The 12755-nt window shown below is 40.1% G+C and overlaps 1 protein-coding gene across 8 annotated transcripts in view; it reads right to left on the bottom strand.

Moving 5' to 3' along the window:
* FRMD4A (FERM domain containing 4A) overlaps nucleotides 1-12755 on the bottom strand; it is a 720232-nt gene that overhangs the window by 14943 nt on the left and 692534 nt on the right. For all 8 annotated transcript variants that reach the window (XM_075345253.1, XM_075345255.1, XM_075345254.1 and 5 more), the window contains 4 exons: nucleotides 9167-9223; nucleotides 7838-8075; nucleotides 7437-7601; nucleotides 5615-6474 (listed from right to left, as the gene is read on the bottom strand). In XM_075345253.1, coding sequence (XP_075201368.1) covers nucleotides 5615-6474; nucleotides 7437-7601; nucleotides 7838-8075; nucleotides 9167-9223 — 1320 coding nt within the window. The remainder of the gene's footprint in view (nucleotides 1-5614; nucleotides 6475-7436; nucleotides 7602-7837; nucleotides 8076-9166; nucleotides 9224-12755) is intronic.

The following is a 12755-nucleotide window of genomic DNA, read 5'->3' as shown; positions in this document are numbered from 1 at the left end:
GAATATATTGACGCTATATATATTTAAAATTATTATATTATTGTATCGTAGTGGCAGCCAATCCTTAGAGTATGTGCACACACTGAGTTTTTGGATGCAGAAATTTTAGCACCATTTCTGCATCTCCTAACAGGAAAAATGCAACAGCAAAAATGATCTATTTGCTAAGTTTTCGATGCGTTTTTGTATACATTTTTCATCCATGTTTTTGGACACCAATTAATGTGATATACAGTATGTCTATATGTCTGTCTGTCTAACTGCACAACCCCCTCTCGCGCTCTCTATCTATTTCTATTCATTATCTATCTCTATAGATCCATCAGAAATAAAGAGACTCTTCTCCAATGATTAATGTAAAATTCTTTTTTAGTAAATAAATTCAAATATATATTAAAACCATTAAAAATAGAAAATAGGGGAAAGTGTAGCATGTAAAAAACAGACCCAGGGCACAAAATAAAAACGTTGTCTAAATCAAACCATCATATTGGTTGTATAAATCTCCTTTAAATAATATATGATAGTGTGATGCACAGGGTCACTAGGTAAACATGTATATATAAAGACAAAAGAAAATAAACAGGGTATGTGTGAATAATATCTCTAAGGTGTGAAAGTATGGGAGTCTCACAAAGGGAGAACTAAGCCAGTGCAAACAAATGGATAGACCAAGGGGCCAAATCAAATAACAACCACACATAACCATTATAATATGTGTAATACACCTGTAACCAATGCAGAAGAACAGTGGCCATATCAATGTACCCCTGGGATGCCCGGGAGGCATATGACACTCATACTGTCACTGACGCCAAATAGGTTGTTATGTCTTGCTATAGCATTCACTGCTGTCTAAAAACAGATGCAAAAACGTAGAAAATACATAATCATTTTTATAGCGTTTTTGACTAGCTTAATCCAAGTAAGTGGTGAAAAAAATGATGCAAAAACACAAAGAATTCACATGCCTCAGATTATTTTCTGCACCAAATCTGTAAGTCACAAATAAATAACGTGTACATGACACTTCAGGATTCTCATTGACCTTGACATGAGGATTTCCCTCAGGTTTTGTGAAAAATGTGCACTCAAAAATACATCAAAAACCGCAACAAAAACGCAATGTGTGCATACAACCTTACAGAAGAACCCATGGATCCTTCCTGGAGCAATTAACCATGTACATACATATCGGATTGGTACCTGCTCATGCATTATCAGCTATGGTGCATTCTCCTCTCTGGGAGAGGTGGTTAGAAATGCAGACCACTAGAAATAAAACGTAAAAATCACCAATTTATACCTAAAGTATAAATAGATTAAATCCAGCACAGACAGGTAATAAAGAGCATGCAATGGTTCAGCTTTCAATGTTTTAGAAGAGAAGAAAAACAGTACAATCTGTGTATTATCTCCTTCGCTGCCAGGGGTCCAATTCAGCCATGCAAAGACAATGAATGAGCGGGTACAGAGTTGCCATGGAGATATTAGTTATGAAGTTTTGTGTTCCGCTCCACATCTAGTTAACATTCATCAGCCGCCTCTAGGCAGCCTTTGAAAAGCACCAGACAGAAAAGCACGGCAGGAGCCTCAATTTCAAAGTATTATAATGTTGCAATACACTACTGGAGCCGAAAATACCGAACAATTACTAGAAGCTCTGCCATTCGTAATTGGTGAAAACTGCTTGGGCCTCCCTCTGATTTTCTCATCCCTTAATGCAGAATGTAGTCAACATAGAAAAAGAAAATAAGATTTCTAAAGAAATTCTCCCAGAAAATAAATATCAACTGGTACCCCCATAGATTTCTAACAGGTGCCCTGCCCTGGGCTCTGTTCACACTGGCATTGGGTTTAGCTCCATTTCCTGTCTGTCGCTGAGCCTAAAGCCTGGCCATACACATGAAAAGGCTATCCGCCTAATGTTACTTTAACTGGCAGCTATTTCTACAGACTCCACCATAAACGTGAACACTCAGCTTCTGTAATGTGTAAACTCTCAGTGAGGAGAAGAAGACAATCTCCTTTGCTAGTGGCTCATCTCCAGAATGATGGTGGAATATACAGAAATTATTATGTATATGAGCTGGCAGACTAAAATATATTGTAATTAAATATAAATATATACACTCATATACACACACACCCACATATATATATATATATATATATATATATATATATATATATATAATGTGTGTGTATATATATATATATATATATATATATATATATATATATATATATATATATATATATATATATATATATTATATATATATATGTAACATAGTATGTATGTAATATATATATATATACACCGTATATTATATATTCTATATATTACACATGTACATACTATCTCAAACAGGTGAAATAAGTATTGACCATGTTACCACGTTTTGTAAGTAACTAGAAGGTGCTAATGACATGAATTTCTAACCCCATGTTGTTAACAACTGATCTAGTCCACACAGGCAAAGAAATCAAAACCATAGATGTCCATAAAATAAGTTATCTGTAATGAGAAATGACTCAGGAAATGTATTGAACACATGCAGAAAGAGTTGAAAAGGCATGGAAAGCCTTGACACCAGCTGAAATTTAACAGTAATAAGAAAGCAATGCTGTCATTGTGAAAAATAATATCACCTGGTTGAACTGATGACCTATAAAAAGGTATCTCATTACCAAGGTACTATACAAGAAACATCTCATGATGGGTAAAACCATTGAACTTTCTCAAGACATTCACACCCTTATTGATAAAAAACATATTGATGGCATTGGTTACAGTGAGCACTGTTTGGAAGTGGAAAGAACATCATTTCACCATAAATCGGCCGGAACCACATGTTCCCCATAAGATTTCAGACAGAAGCATTAAAAGAGTAGTCCAAGAGCCAAGGAACACCTGTGCAGAGCTACAGAAAGATCTGCAGGTACAAATCTTTCAAAGAAAATAAAACATAATGCACTCAACCTCCATAGCCTGTAAGCACGCTCACCACGCAAGACTCCATTGCTGAATAAAAAGCATGTTAAAGCACGTTTAAAGTTTGCTCAACAACATATAGACAAGTCATTCTTGATAAAAATCTGCTGCAATTTACCAGGATGAAGATGAAATGAGGGTGGACATTTCAGCAAGACAATGATCCCAAACACACAGCCAAGAAAAACTGAATTGATTTCAGAGAAAGAAAGTAAGGCTGCTAGAATGGCTCAGTCAATCACCTGAACAGAAAGAACTAAAGCTCAGAGTTCATAGGAGCCCACTAAACCTATAGTGTTTGTGTGGAAGAATGGACCAAAATAACACCTGAGCAATGCATGCAACTAGTTTCTCCATACAGGAGGAATCTTTAAGCTGTCATCACCAATGAAGGCTTTTGTACAAAGCATTAATTACATTTCAGAAAACGTGTTCAATACTTTTTCCCTTTGTCATTTCTCATTATTACACATAACTTAATTTATGGACATCTATGGTTTGATTTCTTTGCCTGTGTGGTTGGATGGGTTGTTATCGATATGTGGTAATAAATTCATGTCAATAGCACCTTTATAAATACAGTATATTTACTTAGAAATTTGGTGACGTGTTGGTGCATATACAAAGAAAACTTATTTTATTTAGAAACAAATGCAATAACTCATCCTATGGGTGAATATTAGCTGTTTCGTGATATAAAAATGCAGTATTAAGTGAGAATCAGACAAATTGGGACTATGCCTGCTGGCCTAAGCAAATAGTATTTACAGTATCTTACATTAGAAAACCATTGCATACCATACCTCATTATTGCATTTATTGAAGCACCTAATATAGCAGGTAAGGATGCTTTCACACTACGTTTTTTTAACATGTGTCATGAACGTTTTTTTGCTGTAAAAGCGGATCCGGCTTTTACAGCAAAAAAACGCATGCAAACGCATGTGTTATTTTGTAGGCGGGTATTGGAGTCATGTGATCGGGAGTCAGTGGAAATGAACGTGATAGACTGAGAGCCTGCTTCTGACAGCTGCGGAGGCTCGTAACCAAGGTAAACATCGGGTAACTTGCTTGGATACCCGATATTTACCTTGGTTACGAGCATCCGCAGGTGCTAGGAGCCGGGCTGCCTGCTCCCTGCACACGTAACCAACGTAAACATCGGGTAACTAAGAGAAGCGCTTTGCTTGGTTACCCAATATTTACCTTGGTTACGAGTGTCCACAGCTCTCAGAAGGGAGAGAGAGTAGAGGGAGAGAGAGAGGCAGAGAGGGAGGGGGTGAGAAACAGAGAGGGAGGGGGAGAGAGAGGGAGGGGGAGAGAGAAAGAGAGGGAGGAGGAGAGAGAGGGAGGGGGGAGAAGGAGGGGGAGAGAGGGAGGAGGAGAGAGAGGGAGGGGGAGAGAGGGAGGGGGAGGGACAGAGATAGAGAGCGAGGGGGAGAGAGGGACTGATCACCTGAGGCTGGTTTCTGTGCATGCTCAGTAGAGCAAGCAGGATCCTGTCTATCAGCATGCCAGCATTCACATGCGTTTGCGTGCTGTTTAGTCAGGATCCAGCAATTTGCAGTATTTGGACACAGCTCAAAAACGCTACAAGTAGCGTTTTTGAAAAATGTTAAAAAACTGCAACTCGCTGGATCCTCACTATAACGCACGCAAACGCAGGTGAACGCATGTTTACGCGAGTCCATTGCAAATGCATTGAAATGAAAACGCATTTGTACTGGATCCGTTTTAGCGTAAAAAAAAAACGTTCAGGACGCATTTTAAAAAGACGTAGTGTGAAAGCAGCCTAATCCTTGACGCAGTAACTTTATTTAGTGTTCAGGGCATGTATTGTATATTTATAGCACAATCCATACAAATAAAATATTGTTAAAAATAGCAAATCTGTTTGGATTTTTATGACATTACCCATGTGCATGTGCCATCTATGACTTTAATTAGTGTAACTTTAAAATATAGATCATGCACAGAATACAAATGATACCCAAAGGAAAATTCCAAAAAGTAAGAGCTAAGTAAAATCAAAGTTAAAATATTTGGATAGAAACAATGATGGAAATAATTGATAACAGAACATGATTAGTGTCAGAAGAACATCTGTAGGACCCCGAGCCAACAAGCTGAGCACATCCTGTCTACTCTGCTCGCAATACAATGTATAGAGGATACACTCACATTTGGCATGGGAATGTGCTCATGTTAACCACTCTGAGAATTGCAGACCACCCACTTGGGAAAGCTGGTGCAAATAAAAGGCAGATCTGTGGATCTTACAAATTTCCCACACTACTACACTACAGATACAAGATAAGTCATCAGTAAAATAAAAGGCCTTCACAATTGCGTGTTAATATACCACCTGCTGGATGACACAGATAACCACTTTCAGGTCATGGAAATAAAAGAACAAGAAAAAAAAAACACAAACAAAAGCCTGATTCTAATGATTATGACGAAGTTTCAGCACATAATTTTATTCAGAAGCCACTTTAAACATTGTGCTGCACTTCTGGATGGTTCCGCATGGACTCAACCCTCCTCTATTTTATTCACAAATGACAAGTGATTAATCTGCATTCGTACACAATTATGTTGGAGAACGTGTCTTACCTGTTGTTGCTTTACACATTGGAGGCATTCTTGTTACCCTGCTGTGTGCCACAAAGGTGCTTTGAGATGTGCTGTATTGAGAGCCGCTATCAGATGAGTTGGAACTAGTATGTGAAAGTCTGTTGTGCTCCTTTTGAGATGAGGCGGACCTGTGGTACCATTGCCGCAGCTCATCAGACACCCCAGTCCTGCCTGAGCCCTTATCATGGCCGTCTCTGCCAAGTGATGGAGTCCTTACAATCTGAGAGCGAGAAGGGGTGAGCCTCACAGAGTCTACAGTATCATCCCCATGCCAGTTCTCCTTATACATCCCTCCTGCAGTATAAGAGTTTGACGTCTTGAATTGTGCTTTGACACTGTAGTGTCCCTCTTGGTCATTTTCTAGACTCCGCACAACAACAGGCGTTGAGCTTCCTTCAATGTACAAAGGGTACTCTTTTATCCTATACTGTGATGAAGGTTGGCTCTGGCTATGCAGGTATACTCCATGATGTCCGGTCCCATTTCTAGCAGCCAGATTGGGCATGCTCCCTGAATTGGAGGACACAAGGTTACCATTAGACTTGTGTCTATGTCTTTGTCTCTCCCTGGCCTTGGAGGGAGAGTCCTCAGCTAGTGTTGAGTAGTTAGGATTTATCTGGGCTGGATAATAGTGTTCAGAACTGGAATGGCTAGTACAAGAGGAGCAATCATCCATAGGGTCAGAACCATTACTGCTACGAGTTCTTGGGGTGTAGAAATCTGGACTCCCAGTTTCATTTTCAGAGCCCAAAAGCTTTCCTTGCGACTCCAAGCTGGAACTTCGGTGCCTAAAGTGCTGTGCTAAGCTATGCAGTCTGGTCGGGCTGATGTCCACAGATCTGTGAAGTAGAAACAATGCTTATTTAGATCACAGCAACAAACTTGATCAATATTTTCTCAAAAACGTGCAGCCTGTAATTACTCGGTCATTTTACCCCCCACTACATATTTCACATGAATGGATAGGCTTCTCTTGGCAAGCGCTTCTAAATCAAGCCACAATCCAGCTATTATATTGCCTTACAAGATGGTAGTGAAAGAAAACAGCTATTGATTGTAAGATTAAGAAACAAAACAAAAAACGTTCTGGTACATAGCATGTTATGATGTCTCCGAATACGTGCTCTCTGCAATGAAGGAATAATGTGCTGATTGCTTCTTCTAATGCTAGATGCTTTTAGCAAATGCCAAATGACAATAAAATAATATAACAAAAGGGCAAGTAATTATTAAAGCCTCCCACATGGTCAATGTCATTTCTTAACACTGTTTAGATCCATGTTTAAAATAATATTAAGGCTAGGCTCAGATGACTGCGCAAAAACTCGGGACAGTCATGCATCCAAATTATATACTGGCTCCGTGTGATCATCGATATATCGGACGGGCTGCTCGTTATTGACATGCACTAGTCTAGTCTGTATACTGGACAAAAGTAATGCATACTGCATCTTTTTTCAAATGGACACTTGTTCCGTGAGAAAAATCATCATCCGAATAACCCTATTGACTAACATGGAGAATTGTGCTGACCATGCGCTATCTGATTTATCCACTCAGTTGAACGAGCCTTTACAGTAAGAATGTAATGAAGTCAGTAAACACTTTATAGTCATGCCACATAATTAAGTAATGAACCCATAATCACTAGATATAAATGTATACTATTTTAATTGACCAGGACATTGTGCTGCTTCTATATCATAGTCACTGAATATGACAGAAGGCACTGCCGTGTTTTTATATATAGCCAGAAAGTAACTAGTGTCAGTACTTATCACAGAGAATTAATATGTATTACCTAGTTGAATGAACATAATGAGGGCTTCGTATTCGTAAGTCTGGGGTGGATGGCATGCTGGACTGAGAATTCCAGTGAGGGAGGGCCCGGATGGGACTATTCTGCAGAGAATTACTCCCACCTGCTTCCGAACAGCTGCCTGTGCTGGGAAACCTCTTGTGGTTGCTGCAATGAAAATATAATATTACTGTAATGACATCTGTAACATCTGTATCGCCTACAATACTAGGAGGAACACAGATTCTGGATGACCTACAATGGGCAAATGGGCATCAAGATTACTACATACAAAAATCTACCATTTCTGATAACGTACAGAGAAACACAGATGATCAACATGAATATCAGTTTGTTGGGTGTCTAGTTTAGGAGCCTGAAACTCAAGGTGGAGTAGTGGTTACCTGGAATGACTATGTGATGATTTTTTCTTCACTTTTTCATAGGGTTCATCTAAGGAAGATTCACTCCACATTTTGGGTTTTATAGGTGATTTGTCATAGTCATTTCTCTGGTAGTGCAACTGTCTTAGTCCATCCAGTGACTGTGGAGGGTGCGGTCTGCCATGTGATGGAGGTCTTGGTGGTAGGCCTTTATGAGGGGACTGCATAGGAGACATGATGCTGGGGGCCTGAGAATCTTCTGCGTATGGAAAACAAGAGATAGTTAAGAGCATAGTATGAGTATGATAACACCAAAATGCTACATGTCTAAACGCAAGGAGGTTATAGTCACATGTCTGTTCTTTTCATTCAGTTTCTTTGCTCAGAAATGGCAGCATAGTGTGCAACTTTATTTAGTAGGTAAAACTGCAAACTTGACAGACCCTCAAGAAAGCCATAAATATTGAAAAACAGATTCATCAATCTATCAAGGCTCCAATAATAATGGAAGCCATGATTAGTCATGAGATATGTGATAACTTCTTGATCGGTGGGGGTCCAACCAATGGGACACACACTGTTTGGCAGAATGAGGAACTTTTTCCATATTAAAATGGAGTGGCAGTACGCATGCTCGAGTGCTGCCCCATTCATTCCATATGGGGCTGCAGAGTACTGTTCTCTACTTTTTCCAGCAACCCTATAGAGAATGAATGGAACTGCTCCATTTTGTAAAGGAGATAAAAGTGTCCCATCTGGGATAAATATTCCCTGATCTACCATTCTGTGCGGGTCCATGCTGTCAGACACCTATCTGCTGGTTACCTTTTAGATATGTGATACTTTTTATAACTGAACAAATCTTTTAAATGAAGACTTTTCGCATTCTCAAAAATACACATGCTGCAGCCAAGGGCATAACTATAATGGGTGCAGGAGTTACTCCGGCCTGGAGCCTATGGGAATGAAAAGCTCCCTTGGGCCAATATTACCAGAGCAATACTTTTAGAAACTTTGCACTGGGTCCAAGAGATTTAAGTGACATCATTGCCTGCAACATCCCAAGCAATACAGTGTTTTGCTTTAGAAATTAAAATGTTTATTGGGTACAGCATAAGTTGTAGCTGGAGGGTGCCACAAGTCTGCTTTATCTGGCTGCATATGCCTAATTTCCAGCCACAGAAAACAGGATAAATTGTTTCTTATATGAACAGTATACAAGACAGTATATTAGCATGGAGGAAAGTAGATGTTAAATTGACAAACAGTACCAGACTATTAAAGCTAAATAGAGCTACAACATAAGCCACAATTTCAACACCCAATTGCTCTCCATTGTATAACACATACCATCCTCAAGTACGAGGGCATCAGATAGTGAGCTGTCTTCACTGCCGAGGTTTGCTTCTGTTAGGAAAAATAAACAATAGGAAAGGAAATATTAATTGACCAGCCCAACATAAGTATGCGCTTTACCCAAAACAGGGGTTTCCAACCTGTGGCTAGGAAGCCACATGTGGCTTGCAGGCCTGTGATGTGTGGTTCACACCTGTCTGCCAACTTGCTGAATTAGCACCAGGTCTAGCAAACAGTTATGAAGAACAGATCTCCAGATGATAACGTTTGTGAGTTGCCCTGCACAGAAGAGCAGATCTGGGTACCCATATATTGGCCTTGGGGGTTTGGAGATAATCTTAGTACGGTAAGCTGGAGGCAGGATGATACAGTGGAACCTTGGTTTACGAGTAACCTGGTTTGCGAGCATTTCGCTATACAAATTTGTAACTCAGTTTATGAGCAAGTTTTGCCATATGAGCAAATACTGACGAAAAAAGGGGATGGCACCTCCTGTCCGTGTGACAACAAGATATTGGGGTGCACTTTAGGTTCCAAAGCCATAAAGTGAAAGATAGACAAGGCACTCCCAAAATGCTTTGCATGAAAATTTATTTATGTGCTTTAGAACGTTTTCGGTCCTATTTGGACCTTCATCAGTAGCACATATGTAGTGAATAAGGTGCACATGGGCTGTCAGGCGCGGATTCCACCGCTGCATGGGGGCTGCCCCCATGCAGTGGTGGAATCCGCGCCTGACAGCCCATGTGCACCTTATTCACTACATATGTGCTACTGATGAAGGTCCAAATCTTTCACTATATGAGCAAATACTCACCGCACACACTTCCGGTTCCGTACTTTCACCGCGCTCTGACCTACTCTTGCACTCCGCACAAACATACAAAAACCCACACAAACATGCACAAACACACACAAACACGCACTAACACACATGCACACACACACACACAGACACACATATTATGCTCACCTTACCTTCCGTTCTTGTAGTTCGCCGGTACAGGATGTGTATCGGGCAACCATCGCGATGATGGAGGAAATTCTGCTGTCAGTTGCTACTCAGAGGCAGCGCGCTGACCAATCAGAGGCAAGCGTCTCCTGCCTTTGATGTCAGCACTCTGGCAGCGGAAGTTCCTCCATCGTCGCGATGGTTACCCGATACACATCCTGTACTGGCAGACTACAAGAACCATGAGGCCAGCGATGGAACGGAAGGTAAGGTAAGCATAATATGTGTGTGTGCATTTTTGTGCATGTGCGTGCATGTTTGTGTGTGTTTGTGCGTGTGTGGAATGGCACAATAGGGGACCAGGATGGTGTGATACCAATGTGATATGACTGAAGTTTGAATGACTATTAGATAGGGATCATAATCAAAAGATAGGAGTGATCCCAGATATTATTTGACCTATCAATAATTCAGTATCAAAGAGATGTCCTTTGGATAATATTTCACTAATGATGACCAAGAAATACATGTCACAGGGTTTTGAAGCAGTTTGTAGATAATAGGGAAGTAACATTTACAGTTCCACTTACCGGAAACTTGTGGTTAGCTTAAAGACAGGTTTAAGGAAGCTTGCATATGAAATTTACGGCTCATTGCAATATTTCCTAACACTATGGTCAAACTGTGGTCGGTCAGTTGTCAACTGGCAGGATGTACAAGTAAATGTGCAGGAAGCTGCCGGTGCCCACAACAGTTTGTGGTCAAGTTACATGAACATGACTCAGCTGTCACATGCTGGTGACCATTTAAACACAAACAAATTTTCCTATAAAAATACACCGAACTCGCTTAATGTTAGGGAAAAACCTTCCAGGACATTGAAGTGTACGCACTGTTCCTGTGATGCAAGATGCCATGATGTTGATTCCTTTATCATTAACTCGAGTTCCCTCCGATGTGAAAGGATTGCTACAACAAACGGTAATGTTGATGCATATTTCTGTTATTGTATAAGTTTCTATGACTATAGTTCTTATGCCTATGTACCATTGACTATATATATTCATGTGCTATTAAAATAAATAGTATCATGCTATAAAGAATATTAGTATTCGTGCCTGATTAGGATATCAGTGAGCGCTTCGTAAGTACGGGCTTTCAGCCCCCTTTTTAGTAGAATTTAGCAAGACATAAATTGGCGTAGTCGGCAGGATTACTTCTATAAGAAGTAATTAACGAATTTTTGTAATTTAGAAATTAAAAACATATATTTGGCAAATTTCCAGATGTTTTTTCAATCTTTTTGCATAGTGTCAAAATGTTCAGAAAACGTAAGGATAATGTTAAGGAGGTTGTTGTGGAGATCCCCACCTGGACTGAGGCTCCCTACAATCTTATAGCACATGAATTGGTCAATTGTGGATTGGCAGAACAATGGCAGAATAAACTCAAGGGTTGTGAAGCTACTGATGTTGTGAATGTACTCAGTGGTGCCCCTGTGAAAGCAGGTGATGTAGTGTCTTGTGGATTGGCAGAACAATGGCAGGACAAGCTTAAGGGTATTGAAGCTACTGATGTTGTGAATGTACTCAGTAGTGCCCCTGTGAAAACAGGTGATGTAGTGTCTTTAGCACGGCACAAACAATGGCAGGATAAGCTTAAGGGTAGTGAAGCTACTGATGTTGTGAATGTATTCGGTAGTGTCCCTGTGAAAGCAGGTGATGTAGTGTCTTTAGCACGGCGCAAACAATGGCAGAATAAGCTTAAGGGTAGTGAAGCTACTGATGTTGTGAATGTATTCGGTAGTGTCCCTGTGAAAGCAGGTGATGTAGTGTCTTTAGGACGGCGCATCTGGATTTTGGCAAGTGCATATAGTGTAATGCATGAGCGTAATCTAAAGATGCAGAAGAAAAGTTCCCAGATGGAACAAAAGATGATAGAATTAGGTGGCCTGAAAACAGTTCTGGAATGTAATACCAGACTGTTGAAGGATAAATTGGAACATTATCAGAATGTGGCACAAAAAGCTGCCATAAAAATTGCTCAAAATAAGTACAAGAAAAGAAGAGGAAAAGTAAATAAAACCAAAGTACATAAAAGTATCGTCTCAGCTTCTATAAACTGGGATCCCGATACTTGGGATGGGGATGTGTGGGATTCATCTTCATCATCTGATGAGGAGGATTACCATAAAGGGAAGATTCAGGCTAACCCAGTAAGGAGGCGCCTAGAGAGGACAGAAAATGAGATCATCCGGGAACATGTCCGGGATGGTCAGGGGAATCTGCAATATGACGAAGATGGTAATGCCATCATAAATGAGAGAACGATTCCTCATGTAAAAAATCGAGTAACCATTGAAGATTACTCTCAGGGAGAAGTTGATAGCATTTTAACACAGTTTAGACAAAAACCAGGAGAAGGAGAAATTCCCTGGTTGGTCAGGGTGCACGATCTCGGAGGAGTTGGAGTGCACTTTGACGCCGGAGACGTGGCAAAATTTGTCACCATGTCTCGTGACCCAGAAATTCAGAGATCAATAAAAAATTATTTTGTTGATCATAATGAGCATGGTACTCAAAAGTTAATCATGATCTTAGCCCATGCTTTTCTGGACAAATATCCATCAGA

Source organism: Anomaloglossus baeobatrachus, chromosome 4 (assembly GCF_048569485.1).
Source record: "Anomaloglossus baeobatrachus isolate aAnoBae1 chromosome 4, aAnoBae1.hap1, whole genome shotgun sequence".
NCBI lineage: Eukaryota > Metazoa > Chordata > Amphibia > Anura > Aromobatidae > Anomaloglossus > Anomaloglossus baeobatrachus.
The sequence above is the reverse complement of the archived record's forward strand: the minus strand, read 5'-3'. Positions and strand labels throughout refer to the sequence as shown.